This window comes from Rutilus rutilus, assembly GCF_951802725.1.
Source record: "Rutilus rutilus genome assembly, chromosome: 23".
Taxonomy (NCBI): domain Eukaryota; kingdom Metazoa; phylum Chordata; class Actinopteri; order Cypriniformes; family Leuciscidae; genus Rutilus; species Rutilus rutilus.
Genome location: NC_140233.1, coordinates 12512805 through 12535214, shown reverse-complemented (window position 1 = coordinate 12535214; position 22410 = coordinate 12512805). Strand labels below are relative to the sequence as shown.

General features: G+C 37.7%; 1 protein-coding gene across 21 annotated transcripts in view; it reads right to left on the bottom strand.

Moving 5' to 3' along the window:
* Positions 1-22410, bottom strand: part of ppfibp2b (PPFIA binding protein 2b) — a 58654-nt gene that overhangs the window by 865 nt on the left and 35379 nt on the right. For 2 of the 21 annotated variants that reach the window (XM_084396632.1, XM_084396633.1), the window contains exons 6-25: positions 21590-21727; positions 18016-18219; positions 17192-17284; positions 14285-14396; positions 13897-13929; positions 12818-12879; positions 12621-12696; positions 12378-12490; positions 10463-10530; positions 10180-10254; positions 9087-9147; positions 8345-8486; positions 5594-5729; positions 5310-5432; positions 5070-5220; positions 4545-4656; positions 3566-3654; positions 3336-3458; positions 3106-3231; positions 1549-1737 (exon numbers count right to left, since the gene is read on the bottom strand). In XM_084396632.1, the coding sequence (XP_084252758.1) occupies positions 1549-1737; positions 3106-3231; positions 3336-3458; positions 3566-3654; positions 4545-4656; positions 5070-5220; positions 5310-5432; positions 5594-5729; positions 8345-8486; positions 9087-9147; positions 10180-10254; positions 10463-10530; positions 12378-12490; positions 12621-12696; positions 12818-12879; positions 13897-13929; positions 14285-14396; positions 17192-17284; positions 18016-18219; positions 21590-21727 (2226 nt within the window). Of the gene's footprint in view, positions 1-1548; positions 1738-3105; positions 3232-3335; positions 3459-3565; positions 3655-4544; positions 4657-5069; positions 5221-5309; positions 5433-5593; positions 5730-5829; positions 5863-8344; positions 8487-8840; positions 8877-9086; positions 9148-10179; positions 10255-10462; positions 10531-12377; positions 12491-12620; positions 12697-12817; positions 12880-13896; positions 13930-14284; positions 14397-17191; positions 17285-18015; positions 18220-21589; positions 21728-22410 lie in introns of all 21 variants that reach the window. The other 19 variants (XM_084396621.1, XM_084396628.1, XM_084396635.1 and 16 more) reach the window with 17 other exon arrangements.

Genomic DNA, 22410 nt, shown 5'->3' with positions numbered 1-22410 from the left:
GTCATTATACCGGCTGACATTTCATATTTAACCATGCATACACAATTCCTTTATTTTTTATTCTGCCATCTAATGCTCACTTAAGGTTAATCTTTAAAAACACTAATTTAATATTCATTTTCATACTGTTATGATGCCCAGAATTCACTTGTATCATGTAAAATGTTTGTGTTTTATTTTCTATTTAGACAAAAAGAGTATAAAAGAGTATAAAAGTAATATACTCTTATAATATAATATAATATAAAATAAAGTTTGTGGGAAAATTCTGAAAACTACTACAGCATTTATTAATCTTGTTAATCATTAACATTTAATCTTGTTAACATTTATTACAATCATAAGTTGCATCTGTTAACATTACTTAATTTTAGTTAATAGAAATATTCATGTTAGTTCACAGTGAATTAACAAAAGTTAATACAAGTTAAATTACTAATAAAAGTTCATAAATGCTGTAAAAATATATATTGCACATTTTTGTTAAATGATGTCAGTAGCACCTCACTGCAGTACACAAGATCCAGGGGGCGGAGTTGGATCCAGATCTAAGGGGTGGAGATTGGAAGGTTTAGGGGTGGGTTTAGGGATCAGGGGGTGGAGATGGGTAGGTTTAGGTATATGTAAGGTGGGAAGAGTTGGATCCAGATCTAAGGGGTGGAGATTGGAAGGTTCAGGGGTGGGTTTAGGGATCAGGGGGTGTAGATTGGTAGGTTTAGGGATCAGGGGGTGGAGATGGGTAGGTTTAGGTATATGTAAGGTGGGAGGAGTTGGATCCAGATCTAAGGGGTGGAGATTGGTAGGTTTAGGGGTGGGTTTAGGGATCAGGGGGTGTAGATTGGTAGGTTTAAGGGTGGGTTTAGGGATCAGGGGGTGTAGATTGGTAGGTTTAGGGGTGGGTTTAGGGATCAGGGATTAGGGATTAGGGATCAATGTTAACAGATGCAACTTATGATTGTAATAAATGTTAACAAGATTAAATGTTAATGATTAATAAATCTCAGCAAATATGATAGGATACACTGCGATTCATCAAATTATCATAATCGGAAACGGTGCCAAATATTGAGACAAATCCAGTCCATGAATCTCCAGGATCAGTTGAAATTTTTTGTAAAAGACTCAAAATAGTATAAGCAGAGGCAAAAGAACAACAATAAGAGACCCTTTAATGTCACGTCATCCTTACCGGAAATAATTTATCTAAAAAAAACAACCACACATTCTTTCTCTTATCATGAAAAATGAATGGTTGGCAAAAGACGAAGGTGAACTAAATGTTTCGTCTAAAGCTGCATTGTGCTTTGTAAGTATGTTACCCACTGTAGGACCATTCGCTCAGCACATTCCGTATAGATGGCCTAAGCAAAATCTAAGTGTCAAAACACGTGTGCTGCATCAGCTGAGCTTAAACACGAATCAGGCTGCTGAAGCAGGAGTCTGTATTTACATGTGTAAGGGCTTGCTTCTTCATTCTGAGGTGTACGGTTGGCAGGGATTAAGGTGTTTCTAAAGATGTGGTCAGCAAATGTGAACTGCTTTTCTTACCCGGACTTTTGCGGTGGTGGTTAGCGGCGTGTAGCTTGATGATTCCAAGAACTCCTGTTTCTCTTGCTGAGCCTGAGAGCCCACCAGCGTGTTGAAATTAGTGGCCAGGTGCCTTCTCAACAGAGTCTTCTGCGGGGGGATGTTCAGGAGCATCGCAAGGGTGTCCGAGTTAAAACGAGGTTCCAAGATCTGACAAAAAAAATTATAAATCATAATCCGAAGCAAGAAATACATTAAACAAATATCCCAAATATGGAGTTCTGAATAGTTTTCAGGGTTTTGCTATGAATTTGCTAGGGTGGTCTGAGTGGTTTTCGCTATGAGGTTGCTAAGTTGTTCTGGGTGTTTGTAGCTTGTTGCGATGCATTTTCTAGGGTGTTCTAGATGATTTCTAGGGCATTTCATGATAGTTTCTAGGGAGTTTCTATGAAGTTATGTAATGAAGTTCTGAGTGGTTTTAGCTAGGGTGTTGCTATGGGGTTGCTAAGGTGTTTTGAGTGGTTTTTAGTTTGTTGCAATGCCTTTTCTAGGGTGTTCTAGATTATTGCTAGGGCATTTCGTGATAGTTTCTAGGGAGTTTCTATAAAGTTATGTCATGAAATTCTGAGTGGGTTTTGCTAAGGTGTTGCTTGGGGCGTTGCTATGGGGTTGCTAAGGTGTTCTGAGTGATTTATAGCAGGTGGCAATGCATTTTGTATGGCATTCTGACCAGGATTTAGGGTGTTGATGTGCATTTGTTAGTGTTTTGTATAAGGTTACTAGGGAGTTTCGGGTGGTTGCTAGGATGCTAAGAGATTGCTTAGGTGCTCCCAGTGTATTTTATCTGTTCATATGCATTTGCTTGGATGTTCTGCATGGTTGCTACGGTGTTGTTGGGCGTTGCTATAGGGTGGCTAAGGTTGTCGATTTGCTAGTTGTTTAGCGGCCCAAGTGAAAAGAGCCCACAACCTTTCATTAAAGGTGAAGTAAGAGATTTTTTTTTTTATGGTAAAATACATTCGCTCAACCCAGTTTATTTTTCATCATTAATATGCTATTAATGGGTTTATCTCCTCCAAAACTTAACATGTTGAGCCTCCCAGGCACCATCAAAACACTGAGAGCTGTCCGCTCAGATCCGTCAATCTCTTTCCAGCCCAACCAATAGTGCAAGTTTGGGTACAGAAGTGCAATCCAAAATTCACTGCATTTAGACCTTCAAAGATTAAACGAGTCACGAACACGTCAAAGCGAACGGGGAATTGCGATGCAATGCGTTACAAAACATAAGCGAGACGCTCACATTTGCTCTAGACAAAGTGTTAGCCAACTCAATTGCTTACTCATGAGACATAGCACAGCTAAAAGTATTCCTCATATGTACTGTTAGTGAAATTAGTGTACTTTTACCCGTTTAATACATGCCTTCGTGATGTTCGAGTTGGGGGAGGCGCAAAGCGTAAAAGAGGCGTTTGCAAATATGCTTTATTTTTCTAATTCCGCTAAGTGCCACTAGTGTCGCAGAAATTATTTATTCACCTTAAATTAGTAACGGTAAGTTTGATTTGAGTTACTCACTATAAGTCCTCCATGCACTCCGCTGCCTCTCAGGTTGGGGGCGTATTCTGCCAGGTCAACTGATCTGAGCCACTCCATCACACGGTGATTGGACCACTGGACGACCTCAGAAGGGGATGTCTTATTCTGTCAAAACAACATGAATTAGCATATCCATAATGTGCATTATTAGTCCTGGACGTGCAGAAGTAGATTGCCCTCTCTTTGTTTTCTGTTTATTTCATCCACACCTCATCTCCAGGTCTTCTTTTGAGGCAGTTGGGGTTGAACTTGTTTACATGTAGGACATGGATAGCACACTTGATGCTGAGATGATGAAGTTGACTGGTGACTTTCATGAACAGCAGATCATTCTGAAAATGAAACATAGTACCAATATTAATCTCAGTTGATACTGTACATTAATTCCAGACCTTTAATTTGATTGGCAAGGCACTAAAGGTTAACAAAAGATATTTACCACTGTCAAGTACTGCAGCATTCTACCGTCCACACGTCCGTCATGAAACTGGTCTTTGTACTGCGGTAATCCGATATCATCCAGCCATCCTGTGTAGAAATAACATGTTGTCTTTATATGAGTGTAACTGTAATTCCTTATTTATATTTTCTAAAATATCTATGTATAGAGCACTAGCAGGGTCACCTAAAAAAAAAAAATTAAGCAATCAATTATCACTTTATTCAGTCACAAAACCTTCAAATAAATAACTTTTCAAATTGACAATTAAAGACATTCATTTATAAATATGTATTTAATTCATGTTTTAAAATGTAGTTAATAAAGCCAGTTGTAAATGCTTTATAAAATTAAATTTAAATGTAGCATTTACTTATTTATACTATGTATATAGACTATTTATTTTTCTACTTTAAAAGGTGCTAGATTTATTTACATTATTGATATGTTAAAGGTATAACGGAGGATTTTCCCGAATTTTAGAAAAGAACCGCCCTCTCCACTTTTTGAAAAAATGCACATGCAACACTCTACCTGCTCCCGAAAGGGAACGCCTATTAAACGTGTGCACGAGAGAGCATGCACGAGCTAATCATAGCTTACATTAACTTTTACTAGCAGTGATTTTAAATGGATTTCTCCAAATAGCATGCCAAACTTTATCTGTCAAGTAGAAACTTTGCGACTGAGTGGGAAGTGGGAAGCCCAACCTGTGTTTTGAGCACACGCCATCGTGTGAATCGTGTGCACGAGCACGTATGACGGCCTTACGTAAACATATCACCAGAATGATTGACACTTAGGAGGACCAATAGTCTTGATGATCCACCCGGAAAAAGAAAATCCCCCGCTATACCTTTAATTATTACTGTTCATTGGTTTCTTCATTTTATTTTTAAGCAGCACTCCAAATCCTCCATATGTGCCACAAACAAAACAAAAAAGAGTGATGAAAATTGATTTGTTCATAGGTACATACGTGTGACCCAGATGTGGTCGAGTTCAGAGGATTTCTCTGTGATTTTGGTGCTGAAGGAGCGTAGAGCCAGCTGGAGTTTCTTCTTGTGTAGCGGATGTTTAATTCCCAGATCCTAAATGTGAAAATCAATTCAAAAATCAAGATGGTTGTGACAGCATATTATTTATTTGGTAATGAAATCTATCAATATCAAGGAATGACATTTTTTTTCAAGCGTTCAATTAAGGAAGTGTAAAGTCGAACATTTAATTGAGTGAGTATGAAGGCAGAACAAATGAGTAAGTCGCGCAGCATTACTGGCGTGGAACAGAGGTTAAAGCTGCCCTGGCAGGTAGAACCAAACCAGAATTTGAGTGGCACCACAACGACCTGAGGCGAGAGGCATAGCTAAATCATTTTACAGGAACCGCCAGATGTTGCATGAGGATATCAGATTGTTACAACCTGAAACCACAGGTCTGCATATGTTCTTTATCCCAAAGTCTTTCAAACATGTGCTGATATCTTGTATGAAGTATCTCTCACCTTCTCTACGTCCTGCGAGGAGGCAGAGAGTAGAGTCTGACCGCTGGTCACCCACTGTCTGGCCATATGCACGTACTGACCCATGCCAGAGTCCTCCATCCATGCGCACACCTGATCACATGACCATTTCGAGAAGGGGGCGTTCGTGTCACTGCAGAACACAAATGTAGAATATGAGAAACAGGAATGAAGGTGCTTACACATTTCTCAGAACAGATCTCATGTATGTGCTTTAGATACCGCGCTGAAGAACCGATGCCCAGGCAGGCGAGTCGTGGGCCGGCCGTGGCTCTGAAACCCCCTCTCTTAAAATCCGAATCAGAACCGTCAGCTGGAAGACTGCCAGACTGGGTTCTCCTGATCCTGTGAAGCAGAGGAAAAAAGAGTGAGACGAAACAATAGTAACACCCCACTTTTCATGATCCAATCAAGAAATCAACTTTTGTCCTATGCTCATTTAAAATATATATCACATTTTGAAACATAAATGCTTATCGAATGTTGTCTGTCAACAACCAACTCACTTTCCCCATAGTTTTCGGATGCCTTTCTGATTCTTCTTGTGCTCTGGTGAAACAGGGGACTGTTGACCTGATTCTACTCCAGATGACATTGGCGAAAGGTCAGACAAGGTTGAGTCATCTGTCTTCTCTGTCTTTCCTGTGAACAGGAAGTAATCCACTTGTTCTGATAGGTTTATGTGTTTCTATGTTTTTATAGGTTCACTATTGGACTGAATACACATTCTATCTGTACCCACCAACCACAAACTGATCATGCTTTCTCCGCGGCCCTGCGCCAAATATTAGCCATGCAAGAGAGCAGAAGGAAAAAAAGGAAAAACTAACATCACAATGCTGTTTTAGATATGCATTTAGATATGTAGAATAATACTTTTTTAAAATAGCCTTTGCTGCTGATTAAATAGAAAATAAGAAAATATATAAGAAAAATCTAATATAATTTAAAGCAGGGTATATGAGTGTATACAATAATACTACTACTAATAATAATGATAATCCATGCCACTGGTACTTATTTTAACTCCTTAGACATTCCAAAAAAATAATCAAAATTATTGTTTAACCTTTTATAATATAATTTATTTAATAATGGATTATTCAATTCAATTATATCATAATTGAATAATAATTCAATTCAATGATTAGATTAGATTAGATATACTGTAAATTGATTAATAAAATGTGACCCTGGACCACAAAACCAGTCACATGGGTCAATAAATAAGCTTTCCATTTATGTATTGTTTGTTAGGATAGGACAATATTTGGCCGAGATACAACTATTTGAAAATCTGGAATCTGAGTGTGCAAATAAAATCGAAACATTGAGAAAATCGCCTTTAAAGTTGTCCAGTTATGTTTGCGATTGTGCTGCATTCACTCACAAAAATAAATGTTTTATATTTACGGTAGGAAATTTACAAAATATCTTCATGGAACATGATCTTTACTTAATATCCTAATGATTTTTGGCATAAAAGAAAAATCAATAATTTTGACCCATACAATGTATTGTTGGCTTTTGCCACAAATATATATATTTTTCCATATACAGTACATTATATTTTCATCACATGGCACCAGTTTAAACTCAAAGTAAAGCAGCAAGGCTCACATTAACAAAGTCTAATCTCTGAGAGGAGAGGGAGAGAGTGTGAGTGTGAGAGAGAGAAAAAACTCTGCTTTCAGCTTTAAAGAATCAGGATAGGAGAGCTTAGGTTAAATCCAATATGACACAGCAAGAGTGTGTTCTGTGGTCGCATGCTAACGTGAGATTGAGAGGACAATACCTAAAGCTGGAGCGCTGGCGCTTCGGCAGCGATCTTCGCACGGAGCGAGAGAGGGGAAACGTGTGCGGAGACAGCCACACAGCCCGAGAGATGGATTAGTTCGAGAGAAAGAGTAAAGGGAAGATACACAGAAGCCCATGCAAAGACACCGTAGTGTTAAAAAAGCTGTTAAAGCTTAGAGCACAAAAGTAGTAAGAATACAGTATGTTGAGCTCAGAAAATGGAAAAGCAAACAAGCACGGTCAAATACGATTGAGGTTACACAGTGTTAAGAAGGTCAAAGGTCATGGTATAAAACAGACATTATGGGTGTGTCCAAAAGATACATTTATTAATATACCTAAAAAGTAAAATGTATGAATTTATTCATTTGTATACATATATACACATTTATTTTAACATAAATAAATATATATATACAGTGCAATGCATAAGTGAATACACCCATGCTAAAGTTGACTAAAAAGAGGAATAAAAAATCATATTTTGGAAATTGAACTTAATGCCTTAATTTAAAAAATTAGGAAAAATCCAACCTTTAAGGACACCAATTTTCTTTGTGAATGAATAATGTATCGTAAATAAATAAATGTTCTTCCTTAAAATACATGGTGCATAAGTGAGTACACCCCTATTTTAAATTCCCATAGAGGCAGGCAGATTTTTATTTTTAAGAATTAAAAAAAATTTTTTTTTAGGATACTATGCATCCTGATAAAGTTCCCTTGGCCTTTGGAATTAAAATAGCCCCACATCATCACATAGCCTTCACCATACCTAGAGATTGGCATGGGGTACTTTCCATAAGATCATCTCTCAATGCAAATCAAACTAGCTTTTAGGCTAACTGAAATAAAACCATGCCAATCTCTAGGTATGGTGAAGGCTATGTGATGATGTGGGGCTATTTTAATTCCAAAGGCCAAGGGAACTTTATCAGGATGCATAGTATCCTAAAAAAAAAAAAAATAAAAAAAAAAACTTAAAAAAAAAAATCTGCCTGCCTCTATGGGAATTTAACATAGGGGTGTACACACTTATGCACCATGTATTTTAAGGAAGAACATTTATTTATTTACGATACATTATTCATTCACAAAGAAAATTGGTGTCCTTAAAGGTTGGATTTTTCCTAATTTTTTAAATTAAGGCATTAAGTTCAATTTCCAAAATATGATTTTTTATTCCTCTTTTTAGTCAACTTTAGCATGGGTGTATTCACTTATGCATAGCACTGTATATATATATATATATATATACATACATACACACACACACTCACTCACTCACTCTATCTATAAAACATGAATAGAATTTAATATATTATGACTCAATTTCTAACCAGAAATAAACATTGTACACATTAAATCTATGCTTGCTCACTTTTATTTGCTTTCAGACACAGCCCATGTGAAAAATGATTTTGACCAGGAATTCTGGGTGCTGTGAGACGATTGCTTACTTAGGTTGAATTCACTGTCTTCACTTTCATCAGGAGACAGCTGTAGAGGGGAAGACGGCAGAAGTCTCACGCCATTCTGCTCCGGACGACTAAACTTGCCCGGGAGCGTCTGGTATTTGTTATTTTCTGGAGTATATCGGTTCTGCAGAAGAAATTTATTTATCTTAGCGATTAAATATTTATCATAAGATTTTTATGTTGCTACAGTATATTAATTATATTAACCATATCAATTTATAATAATTACAAACAGCTTTAGAATTTAATGAAAAATGATACATGATATAATAAATAAATACACATTTTATTAGAATGACTATAACGAACACTAGCCTACTATCAGGTGTAAGTGTTTTCTCGTTAATAAGCATTTTTATTAAATAAGCCATGCAAACAAAAAGAAAAGCATATGTGATGTTAATTAATGCATACAGCAAAGGCTATTGTTGTGGTTATGTTTGCTTTAGTTTTATTGGTTCATGTTAGCTTGTAGTACCTCTAAAACAGCCTCTACTGGTTGGCCCACTACATGCTTAAGAAAAACCAACAGTATAAACACACAAACATACACTCAGTTAGGTGAGTCACGTCATTTGTTAAAACACAACAAAGCACAATTGTTAATGTAAATCTAGTATTAAAGAGATTTGAGACATTCATACTAAAAGCATTTTGTTAATGAGATGAGTTAGTTGGCAAGAGTCACGTTTATTTAGAACGAAAATGATTCAGGTTTTTGTACCATCTGTAAGCTTCCACTTTGGAGCTCTTCCAAGCTGGTGGACAGCATTCGCTGCAGCGACCTGAAAATAAAACCATGAACAATTATATTAAACAAGCTATGCTTACGTTATTGCGGACTTAGAGCATCTCATTGGTTCAGGTTATCATGGACTAACAAATGTCTACACTGGAAGCACAGTACACATGGTTAAAAAAAAACAAGAACCAAAAACATTATGAACTAGCTTTATATGTAGCCTAAAACCTTCCCATTATATATATATATATGTATGCATGTATGTTAAAATAAATGTGTATGTATACTAATTAATAAATTCATACATTTAAGGTATATTAATAAATGTATATTTCGGACACACCCATAATTTATATATATATATATATATATATATATATATATATATATATATATATATGATTAAATGATATATGATTAAAATGAAAACTATGATTTTCTATTTAATTTTCAAAAGCACATTAAAATGACAAAACCATTTTCAAGGTGACAATGACATCTTTCCAGTCAAATATACATTTAAAATGCAATTAGTGATTTGACATTTGAAATCTCAAGGCAAGACTGCATTATTAAATTATGTGGGGGAAAAAAACACACACACAAAAAAAATATATATATATATTTTTTTTTATCATTTCTTTTTTTCCTTTCACAATGTAAGAAATTATGTTTTTTAAAAGAAAAAATGCTTTTATTCAGTAGGGATGCATTAAATCAATCAAGTCACATTAAAGATATTTGTAATGTTACAAAAGATTTCTATTTTAAATAAATGCTGTTCTTTTGAACTTTCAGTTTTATTTTATTTTTATTTTTCTAGTTGCTAAAATACTGCAAAAAACAATACATCTAGAAACTGACAGTTTTTTTTTGGGGGGGGGGGGGGGGGGGGGCATAATGTCTTAATATAATTACATACACCAGAGGTCCAATCGGAATCCTCAGTCATCCTAGACTAGATTGATGCGTGTAAACAGCGTGTGTGTGGCGTATGGCAATGACATGACAACAAAAAGCCACTGCTACATTAGAAAGCCTCTTAAACACGCACAAGCACACACACTGCACTTGCCATTGTCTGCTGTAAAAGCCCAAATCGCCAATGGATACCATCGAGGTCTCCATGGAGGGCTGTATACTGCGACAGCTGGGCCGGAGAAGGATAGAATGGGATGGAGTGCAAGGAAGAGAGATAGAGGTGACAAAATCACATTAGCTTGGGTGAACGATTGGGACAGCGAGTTTGCAGCAAAAGGGTCCTTCTCCCATAGATGCCTTTAAGTAAAGCGTCCCACTGAGACCTCTGAGACTCTGCTATCATCAGTGTACTGTTAATAATACAACCTCTCGCTCACCTGGAGTCCAGTTCCCTCTGAAGACATGGAGGAGAGACCAGGAGTGGCGACGGGCCTCGGGAAGACATCTATGCAGAGGAAAATAAATAGAAATTGTCATTGGGAACAGCAGGAACATTAAACCTGACTAAAGTTGAATAGAAATATGGACCAAATTGGATACAATCTTTGCTTTTGCATTTTATGTTTCCCCTGAAGTCAACTTATAATATTAGTCAAGGTTTCTTGTACCAAAAACAAACATAATGGGCCCTATTTTAACGATCTGAAACGCAAGTATCAAGCACGAAACGCAAGTAACTTTGTGGGCGGGTCTTGGGCGCTGTTGCTATTGTACCAGCGGGATAAATGACTCTTGCGCCCGACGCAAATCTAAAATGGGTTGGTCTGAAGTAGCGTCATTGTTCATAGGTGTGGTTTGGGCGTAACGTGAAATAAACCAATCAGAGCGACATCTCACATTCCCTTTAAGAGCAGGCGCGCTTGTTCCATGGCGGATTGCTATTATAACGGCGGATTTGCCAGGCGCACGCCAGGAGCGGTTCACAGCCGAGGAGACCGATGTTCTCGTCAGTGCCGTAAAACACAGAGAAGTGACATTGTATGGGGATGGGAGAAACCCACCCAAAATAGCTTCGGTTAAACAGGCGTATAAAAATGTGGGTAAATGTGTAAGCTAGATTTATGCCTATTTTTTCACATCTTCATGGACACAACAATGATTTCCCTCGTGTGTTAATATTTTTCCTTGTAATAATGTAGCCTATGGTTTTCTAAAAATGAGAACTGCTGCGTCTGTGTGTAGATAAGATAAGCAAAGTGCATGCGCGTTGTGCACACGCTACATTGATTATGACCAAGCATACGCCCTTAAAATAGCATATGAATAACATGCGCAACGCGATAACAATAGAAAACAATTCCGCCACTGACCAGGAAAAACCTAGTCTAAAGTCAGTGGCGGAATTGTTTTCTAAACCTACAAAATAGCACCAGGGAACGTTTGCGCCGGAACACGCCTCCTCTTTTCGCTGCACCGCCCCCGGGAGCGCAAGTTCATTTCCTAATTTACCGGCGTGCGTCTGTGGAGGGAAAAGTCCGCTGTGCGCGGGTGCAAAATAGGAATGATACATGCGTTGTGTACAAAGTCAATTGCGCTGGGTGCAAGATAGGGCCCAATGTAGTTTTTCCACAATCATTTTACTGATTCGCTCTGACAATGTCAAATTAAACTGACTGTTTCTACTACACATACACTAAAATATTTGGGTCAGAACGATTTTTGTTTTTGAAAGAAATTAATGGTTTTATTCAGTAAGAATGGATTAAATTAATCAAAAGTCACAGTAAAGATGATATAATGTTACAAAATATTTCTATTTTAAATAAATGCTGTTCTTTTGAACTATTTATTAAAGAAAACTGGAAAAATAACGTATCATGGTTTCTACAGTACAACTGTTTTCAACATTGATAATACGAAATGTTTCTTGAGCAGCAAATCAGCACATTGGAATGATTTCTGAAGGATCATGTCACTGGAGTAATGACTTCTGAAAATTCAGCTTTACCATCACAGGAATAAATTACATTGTACAACATTATAATAATATTTCACAATATAACTGTATTTTTGATAAAATATGCAGCAATAATGCAGCCTTGGTAAGCATAAGAGACTTCTTCCATAAACGTTTTAAAAATCTTACTGACCCCAAACTTTTGAACAATAGAGTAAGACTTCTACATAAAACTACTATTGCTTAATTTCTTATTTTCTTAATTTAATTAATTGATATGAAAACACGGACAATCTTATAACAGTCTTACTGTTTTTCCATAAATGGCCTGATTGTACTAGAAAGGGAAGCAAGAATATACCGTTTTTCATGATATGACCCCTTTGAAACATTACCTGTAGTTCTGATCTGATGATGTCCGAGTACACTCTATGGGTCAGGGCTCTTATTTTTCGGTTGCCAGAAAGATCCTCTTCACTGCTGCCAGACAGCAACGTATCGTTGGTCACTGAAGGGAGAGAGAAACAGAATCAGCTCCAGCTTTGTTTTGGGTCAAATTCATCGAGCAAAGGTGACTAAAACATTGAAGAAGCAAGATGGTGTTTTAGGCAAAGGTTGTCCAACAAATAACCACGTACCTTGAGAAAGGGCCAAGCCATCCTTCAATTTTCTGTACTGGCCCAAAAGAACATTGAGTTCATCTATGTGGCGATCCTACAGAAACAAAATGGAGTAGATGTTCAGTCCATCAGCAAACCACTCGAAATGTCACAAGATGCATGTTGCTTCCTACAGATTTTGTTAACCAATGCCAAGTGCACAGATACTGACTTACCTTTTCATTATTGGCAGCTATCAGCGTCTCCATTCCAGTTTTCAACCGCTGTAACTCTTGATCTGGAACATAAAGAGCAAAACTCAGTTCATATGCACCATTACATCATTATGGTAAACTTTAAATTATGATTAGCATTACAGCATTCAATGTACTGTAGTTAAACTAGAAGCAAGCTACACTGTAGAAACTTAAATGGATATCTTTCTAGATATATGAATATATTTATGATATAATTCACAATTTAATCAGAGACACATTTTTCGAGTTTTTTAACAAACAAACAATGATATCTAAGCTGACAGCATCAAATTTGAACAGGAAAATGTACACAAAAAAAATAAATAAATTGCACCCTGATTTACCATACAAAAACATAGTAATGTGCAACAGATTTAACTGTATATTCCTCTACACATGAAAAATTAAAAGTTTAGGACAAATAGATTCAATAGAATTATACTTTGATTCACGAGAATTAACCAAATCTTCCTGAGCTACGGTAAAATAAAAAAAAATAAAAAATATTCATAATATATATTTAACATCACATAAAAAGTATTACATTCAGTAGAAGGTCCAAGTATTTATTATGACTGAGTAAGACTTGAGTCAATAGAATACATTTACTACTGAGCTGTTAATAATGCACAAATTATAAGATTAGCTGCTTAGTGGTACAATGAAGAATGAAGTTCAGCAACATAGAGTAGATGTGAGGTGATTAGTTGATTCATCTATTTCTTTTCTCTGAACTGGCCATTGCCCTAGCCCTACATTAATAGTAAAGAATGAGTTTTAGCTCACAGACCCATGGGAAAGCAATGAGTGGCTGCAGGGTGTGACGACAAGCATGAATCAGACACTTAACAACCCCTCCACGCACGCACACACACACACACACACACACACACACACACACACACACCCAGGTAGCCACTGAGGGGATGTGTGCGACAGGCTTGACAGCATGCCAGTGTACATTAGCCAGATTGACAGAGACACGCTGAAGGGCAGTTGAATCAAGTTGGGGTACAGCATGGGAGGATCTGAGATGTTGATCTGAAATGTGCGCTTACGTTTGTCTCTCAGCTTTTTCTTATACACTTCCTCTACAACAGGGAGCGTTGAAGACCAGAGGCCACAGTGATTACCAAAAAAAGCCACATGTTAGTAATTTCAACACTCACATGTACATTTTCCAACACACACCGTCACTCCCATGCAGCTAGTATTTGGTACTTTCCACAAACGGGGAACATTTTTAAGTGAACTAACCATTTCATTTTTATTGTATAAAACAACAGTAATTCAAACAAATCAGGGCTTAAATTTCAGGCCTGTTTTTGTTGCCTATTCATGGAAAGTGCCTTTTAGTAATGTAATGCTAAATTATTCTGGGTTAAGGCCTTGTTAGCATGTTGTAGCACTTCGACAACCGTTAGGATTTAATCTTCTTAGATGTACCTCTCTCTGTGATGTCATTGTTGATGGTTCCTCGGGACAGAAGCTGACTCTGTAGACACTCGATTTCTGCATCTTTCGTAGAAAGCAGCTGCTGGAGTTTGGCAATCTCAGTCTAACAAAAACGAAACACTTCAGCAGATTAGCACCTTTCAAAAGATGGTGAAAACATCTTCAGCTTAAACCACGATTTTGATTCATTTTCATGTAAGAAAGACAACAAGGCACACATTTTACACAACATCATGGTGGATATTCAAAATGGACTTTATCACATTAGTGCTTTTTGGAAGAACGGAAGAATTGAACATTGACAACACAAATGTGACAGTCAGGCACAACAAGGTTAAATAAGGATAAAATGACCTTCACCGTTTTGGGGCTGACCAACAGCACTTTCACACATAACACTCACTAAATCTTCACAAAGCAGGAAGAAAAGTTGCGATACCACAGAAGAGCAAACACTTTCTGTCTTTGTAGCATATTTCAACCATTAAAGGTGCATTAAGCAACTTTTCATGTTAAAAATACCCATTTTTCTAACCCATACATGCTTAAACAATTGCCTGATGGGCTGAATGAGCCCTTCTATGATCACTGCGATTGCCTCTATAATCCTGTACAGTAAAATAAATAAGAGGGATTCGGGACGGAATCGACTGGGCGTGACGTCATGCGCGTTCACGCTTACCTGGCTATGTCTGGCAGGTTTGTGTATTCGCCGCCATTATCCGCATCAGCGAAGACAACTCAAGCGACTTTTGCAAAAGTAGAAGATGGATTCAAAGAGACCGGCTTCTAGTTCATCCCAAACCCCAACGCAAACTCCACGTAACCGCGTGCACAACTCTGGTTGCAGTTTCAAGTGTCGCCAGAAGGGGGCATAGTTCTGCAAAAACTCAGAGACTTGCGCAATGCACCTTTAAAGTACCACCACCAAAATGCTAGCAGAACTCTCTGATATGATTTCCCAGAAAACACATTCAACTAGCTATGCTGGATCTACAGTAGGCTACATAGTTGAAAAAAAATGGTGCAAAATTATTTCTTTTGAGCTTAATGAACATCCTAGCAAGCTAAAATCAAGATAACAGATTTTCTACTCAATTTACATAAGCTTGAAGAGATTACATGTACGTCAGCCCCATCACATCAGAAGTTTGTGATTAGCTAAAAATTCTATGGCAGCATACTCAGAGCATACTAACCTTGTAAATGCTCAAATGTTAGCACATAGCATCACACATGACCCTTCTATCATTTCTGTGCCACCAATGGAACGACAAATAAACATCCCCCATCTGCCGTTGTTTAGTCAAACATGAGAGAAGCTTGAGTGGGTAGTAACAGGCAAATATGACTAAACTTGGGATTTTTTTTTGCATTTTCAGGCTAGAGAAAAACAACCAGACGTAATGAAGTCTACAGAAAGGATGTATATACGAACACGATGTGCGTATCTGTTTATATCGCCATGTTAAATTGCTCAACCCTTATTCCTACAATCTGCTGGAGGATGCAGTAATGCATTCCTGAACTAATACGCAAATACTAACACAAACATACACATGATTCTTCCATCAATGAGCATGAGGCAAACACAAATGGATGATCTCTAGTAGCCCATCCACTCGTACGGTTTCCCTATATTGCTTGCTTCCACACATAACATGGTTTAAAAGATTGCCACTGGACCATGTGAAGCTCGCTCTTGAGAGCAATTGTGAGCGGTCTAAAAAGGGCAGGATCAAGACAAGAACTGGGGATCATGAAGCTGCAAGATTATTGCACAAAACTACACAGTGCACGTAAAAAGCTTGTCAACAACTGACCGAGTAAATCAATTACATAAACCAGGGGCGTCCAATCTTGCTCCTGGAGGGCCACCTTCCTGCAAAGTTTAGCTCCAACACACCGGCCTGAAAGTTCCTGAAGATCCTGAAGACCCAGATTAGCTGGTTCAGGTGTGTTTAATTGAGGTTGTAGCTAAACTCTGCAGGATGGTGGCCCAGATTGAACGCCCCTGAAATAAAACAAATATAGGTGGAAGAGGGTTCAAGAGACACACAGAGAATGGGTTTCAGACTGGGAGCTCAGAGAGGCATAACAACCAAAGGAGTGGATATTTTCAAGGAACTTTGAAAAATCTCGGTTGAAAACGTAGACCTCCAAGTCCTGAGCAGAGGTGGAAATGTAATGAAATCGACCCTGTCCAAAATGGCACTTCTTAATTTTTTTGTTTCCCTGTGGTCCACGAGACATTATGGTGTCCCATTTTATGATTCAAGAGGGTACTCCCCATATGTCTTCAATGGACCTTGAAGGACTCTATAACAATCTCTATAGTGGTGTTATCCAGCAACACTACATTAAGCTGTGGACGCAAGTACTGAGGGTGCCATTTTTGGACAGGATCATCATCACCCTCTCCTTTGTGTCATACTCCTCAGGGAGGATGGCAAGGGATAAGGAGTGGGGTTAAGCACCTGAGCTGTCCGACAGCGCTCCTCCCAATGCTGTCGTTCTACCTGAGTGTGCTCGACCGTGAGCTTCAGGGTAGAAAGTTTGGTCATGAGCGACTGGTAACAGACATGGAGAGAATAGGTGATAGAAAGCTGAAGGAAGAGAAAGCCAGAGGGATGTTCATTATGCTGAGAGCTTAAGAATTTGTGAGTGCAATGAACTACTGAATAAAGAGTCCAATTAGTATGTATAGAATAGTTACAAGATCAAAGAAAGAAGTTGCATTGAGAGTTTGCATTTGGGTTTAAGCCAATATGGCTAAAGAGACTGTTAGTAAATGCCGATGTGGTAGTTGAAGTTCATAATGAACCAATCACAACCGCAAGAGCACCAATTAGTAGACTGAAGGCTAACAGGAGTCAGATTTAATATACAGTACATTACCTTTGTGGCTTTGAGCTTCCTCTCATATTGCGATTTCTCTCCCTCCAGTTCTTCAACTTTGCTCTTAAAAAGGCGAAGCTCTTGTAGCAATGCCTAAAGAATGAACAAAAGCAAAGAAGAAAAATGACACGTTACCTTTTGGTGGCAAATATCCTACCCCTTTGGCAACAGCTATCTAAGGTATGGAGCCCCTAAATTGACTTTGTAGAAAAAATAAACCCCCAAGATTCACTTGTGCATGTGCACAAATTTTCTTATGCACACTCGAAAGTTCCAGGGGCTTTTCCCATACGAAATTCACTTTAGGGGCTCTGCACTAAGATCATTCATATCAATACAAAGAAAATTCAGAGGAGAGGGTTTGGATTGACCCATGAAACCCACACACCGTGCAGTTAAATACAAGAAAGCTCTGGAGATTCATCGGAAAGCTTGTTTCTTAAAAAGATGCCTTGGCTCCTCAAAAACTGACAGAACTGATCAAGGAGGAAACATCTAATAGGGTCACCACTAAGCCCACAACCCTTCTGGAAGCTCTCTGGAACTACTCAGCAACCGTTAGCGTTAGTGAGCATCCATCATGCAGGTTTACACCCAAAATAAATTACATTCTTTCATCAGAACACAATGCAAACACCAATAACCATGAGATTCCCACAGTGGAGCCCGCAGACACATTGGTCACTGTAGGAAGAGGCAGTTAGTAGTAATTCCTGTTGGAGTGTCCAAAAGTGAGATGGGGGAATGGTTATGTTTTAGGGTAGAGCAAAAGGGTAAAAGAGGGTCTTGAAGTAAATCCACCATGTAATGGAGGATCTGCCTACATTCTCTCCTCCGCTTCTACAGCGGCAGCTGCATTCCTCAGCGTCCGAGGCACCAAGACCCACATCGGGGCTCTGGTCGAGAGCCTCGCGTGTGCTACTCTCCCCCATGCTCTCCAGGGCCCGCTGCTCCTGAATGCGATTGCTGATTTCCTCCTGGAATTTACACATCTGCTCCTGTAGTTCACTAATTAGATTAACCACACTCTGAGAGAGCAAAAACAAGAAAGCCAGAAAAAGGAAAATGTTGATCAGATTTGGAAACAATTATGAATAGACAGATGATTTTGTGATTAATCTGGGTTCTCTAAAAAGGCATATTCAATCTTTGGCTTTGTGGAATTGAAGCCAGTTTTAGTATCTAATAAGTCACATGTCCTCACCAGAAAAGTATTTCCAGGTTTCTTGAACTTTTGGCCTTGTAGACTTTTAGAATATATATAAGTTAATTTAAAATCTTAAAACAAAATGTTCAAACTGCCACTTATTTAATTAGTCCACTAACGAAGTCCTACAGTGTATATACATTTACACCACAATAAACGTGTCGTTTTATTTTTCTGAAACTAAACTTAAAGTGTTATTTCCATCACACCTCAAGCAATGTATTTAATAGCACTGTGATATGAAAATGGTAATTTTTATTTTATTTTTTATTTTAAACCTAAATCTATAGTCTTTACATTAAAGGCATTAAAAAAATAAAAAATACTTAAAGCATGACCAAATATTTCCCCACTGACTGAACCCATGGAACATAAAAATACAAAAACGTGAACACCCTTCCATGTTGCCACTTGCCAGCATTATATTTACTTTTTATGTTTTATGCTTGAAACAATGCCCTTTTGTATAAATAGTAAAGGTGATGATGGAACCTTCTCTTTGCCGGAGTAACTAAGTTACTGACCTACTAATTTTACAGAAGGGTTTATATGAGGGCAAGCTTTTCTGGGGACCAAGCTACTGTATTTCATAGGATAAAATGCAGATGCTTGTGATTCAAATTGTTTTTGAGACAACATGGGGAGTAAATCTGTAATACTTAATCAAAACTGAGATGTACAACAGTGCTCTGCACTGATTACGAGATCTGACTTTAGCAACGAGCGTTTTAATGTTCGGTTTGTTTTTCACTTGTGAACAGTCAGTCTAAATGCAGCCTGCCAGAGGAAGTTTCATATGATATTTCCCATTGATGCTAAAGCTGATGATAAGGCACACGTTCCACGCCTATATTTAGCTCCATGCTAAAGGTTTGTGAGTGGGGGAGATGTCTGTGGTGAAAGTGTTTGTGACTGTGGTATGTTCAAAGTGAATTTCAGCCATTCCGTCCCGTTGAATGGAGCCTTGCAGCTGTCACCCTTGAGGCCAGTGTTTGTTGATGCAACAAATGCAAGGAGAGCTCAGTTACCCCAACACTAAGAGTGTGAGATGACGCTTAAAAAAAAAAGATGTACAAAAGAATGGTTTGCAAGATTGAGTCATTACCCAAAAAACATAGAAATTTCCAAAACATTGAAACAACGAACACAATTTTTTGCATATTTTTCATGTTTTGTTAACTTTTGCCACAAGTGTTGCAGGTTTATACATCCCAATTTCAAAACGTATAAATATTACATGTAAAATGTTCGTATGGTGCCATATAAACTGGAAATACTACATGCATTTCAGTGAGTGGCCATTAGTAGCCTTTTCTTTGCATTTCATTTCATTTCTAAAGGTGAATGACACCCATTGCAGATACGTGTTAAAAACCATGTGTGTGCTGAATTCTCATCAAGACAAGCACTGAGCACTTCTGGCGTCTGTCATTTCACGTTCATCAAACTGCCTGTCACTGTCTCCCATTTAGGCCCACCGCATGCTTTTGTGTCTCTAACGATTAACATCTTCCTTTGTCAGCGCATTGCCTTTTTGGCACCGGGAGCATTTGTGGGACATAGGTTTTGAGTGTGTATGTGTAATTGTCTGTGCATGTGTGTACATATCGTTAAATCATGTTTCTGTAAGCACACTGTCAGTGTGGAAAGGCTGAATCTGTGTGATAGCCCGGCTCAAACGATTGATGAAGACATAACAAAGAGGCATCTATGGGCTCACAATCCTTCCCATTTTTTTTGTCTCTCTGAGTCCTTGGTATACTGTACCTACCTGAAATATAACACCAGGAAAATGTTCACATACTAATTGAGAAAAAGAAAAGCCAGTTTTTCTAATGACCAATGACTTAGCACTCATAAAGAGCTAAATATCTTGAGATGAGGATACCAAGACAAATGTATATTCAACTATGAAAGTTCCCATGACTTTAAGTTTCTATTCATTTCCATGATTCTTCCAGGCTTGGAAGTCACAATCGTAATTTTCCATGTTTTCCTATGGCTGTCCATGGGAAAATGCTTTGAAAAAGGAACCTTCCAATTTTTAGTCAGCAAGCCAGAGATTTAGTCTGTTCAAGAAAAATAAAAGCTCAGGACAAATGCTCTTTTAAAGTGTTTTTCTAAGTCTCTGTTTAGTCTGTTGTCTATACACAGTGTGTAACTCTGGGAGTCCTATAAGTAATTAGGTGTTAAGAGGTGATAAATCTACAGGATCCACATATACACACACTACAACATAAACATGCCACCATGACTTCCCTGTCCTCTAGTTATGTTTCCATGTGCCATATGGAAACATCAGATTAAATATCAGCTCATATTTTGAGCATGTTTACTGTTCTTGTATTTCAAGATGGAGCTCTTCGTAACCACAATATCATGCCTGAAATCAGATTCTCTTCTATCGAACAACACACTTTTCAATTAATATATTTCTAAAAGTATTAAATCAATTGAATTAGAGCCAACAGGTGGACAACAAAGGCACAGGCACAATGAAAAAGACGAATATAACAATCTCTCAATCAGGACATCTAAACCAGAATTTCACTTGTTTAAATGTTGACTCACAAATGAATATATATGCGTGTGTGTGTGTGTGTGTGTGTGTGTGTGTGTGTATATTTATAAAATACACACCACACAACTTATAACAATATTCAGTTTTTAACATTCATACTATAAGATGAAGTAAAACAAAATATAATTATTATATAAAAACTTAAAAATGCCTTCCTTGCCAACTAACTGAAAACAGTTTAAGTTGAAATACAAAAATTTCTCAAACTAAAACCTCAAATTTAAGCTAAAAAAAGCTAATAAAAATGACATGCATTTAATAACATTAAAAAGTACAAAACAACAAATTAAAATAAATGTACAAATATAAATATAAAATATAAAAATGAGTGCTAAATCTAAATATTAATAAATACTATAATAATAATAAATATGATACTGAGAGTCCATTAGTTTTTGCTTTAATAATAAAACTGATATTGAGAATTGTGAAATCACTGCATACAATATATTGTGACATCCCTACAAGACAGACCATAAAAATAGAGGAAGCAAACAACTATAGGAATAAACCGTAGTTTAAAGAACAACGTTAATATGATATTATTCAAGTAACATCCTATAATGGATGAACCCGTTGCCCTGTATGAGCTGACAGTCTGATACAGTACCTCGGCTTTATGATGTTTGTTCTCTTCATCTATGTGGTTGTGTTCCTCCTCCATGCCGACAAGCTTGAGTTTCAGATAGGAAACTTCATCCACCAGTTCCAGTTTCTGCGTCTCCAGTGAGGTCCGGCTGAAGAGCTCCTAGAGCACACGCACACACGTTAGCGAACACATGGTAACACACAAACACACCCACACAGTTGTACTGTATACAGTAACAATCCCACGGCACACAGTCGGCTCCTCGCTGCTCCACTGGCCAAGTTCTTTCACAGAAACGCTTGGGTCAAAGCTAAGCGCCGCTAAATATACTCAAGCAATGAACGCTATTTTTACTTCCTCACCCTCTCTGGTGCCTGTATGTGAGAAAGTCAGGAGGGCCAAAAGAGGGAAACTTCGTTTCTCAGCATTCCTGATACTACGGGCTAAATTCAGCAGGGCTCTGAGAACCTTTGCTAACCAGTGTTTTAAAAAGCCAAAAAGGTCACAAAATATGTGCATAATAGCCCTCATAAAAAAGTATTGTGGAGATACAATGATGGTATCAGATGGAAATCTCATGGTACTATACAGAATGATTACAATATATACAGAATGATTACAATATTCATATATGTAAAAATGGTCCACCAATGTTTGTTTATTAAATAATTTGGCCAAATCCCCAAAAGTTGTGCCTCATACTTTAACCAGAATTACCCTTAAACACTCAAACTTCCTCTTTCACAGACTCAGTACAACTTCTCCTTTCTAGTTTATGAAGCAGAATACAACATTTCATGTCATTCTACCTATCAGAAAGCTCGGACAGTTACAATAGACCA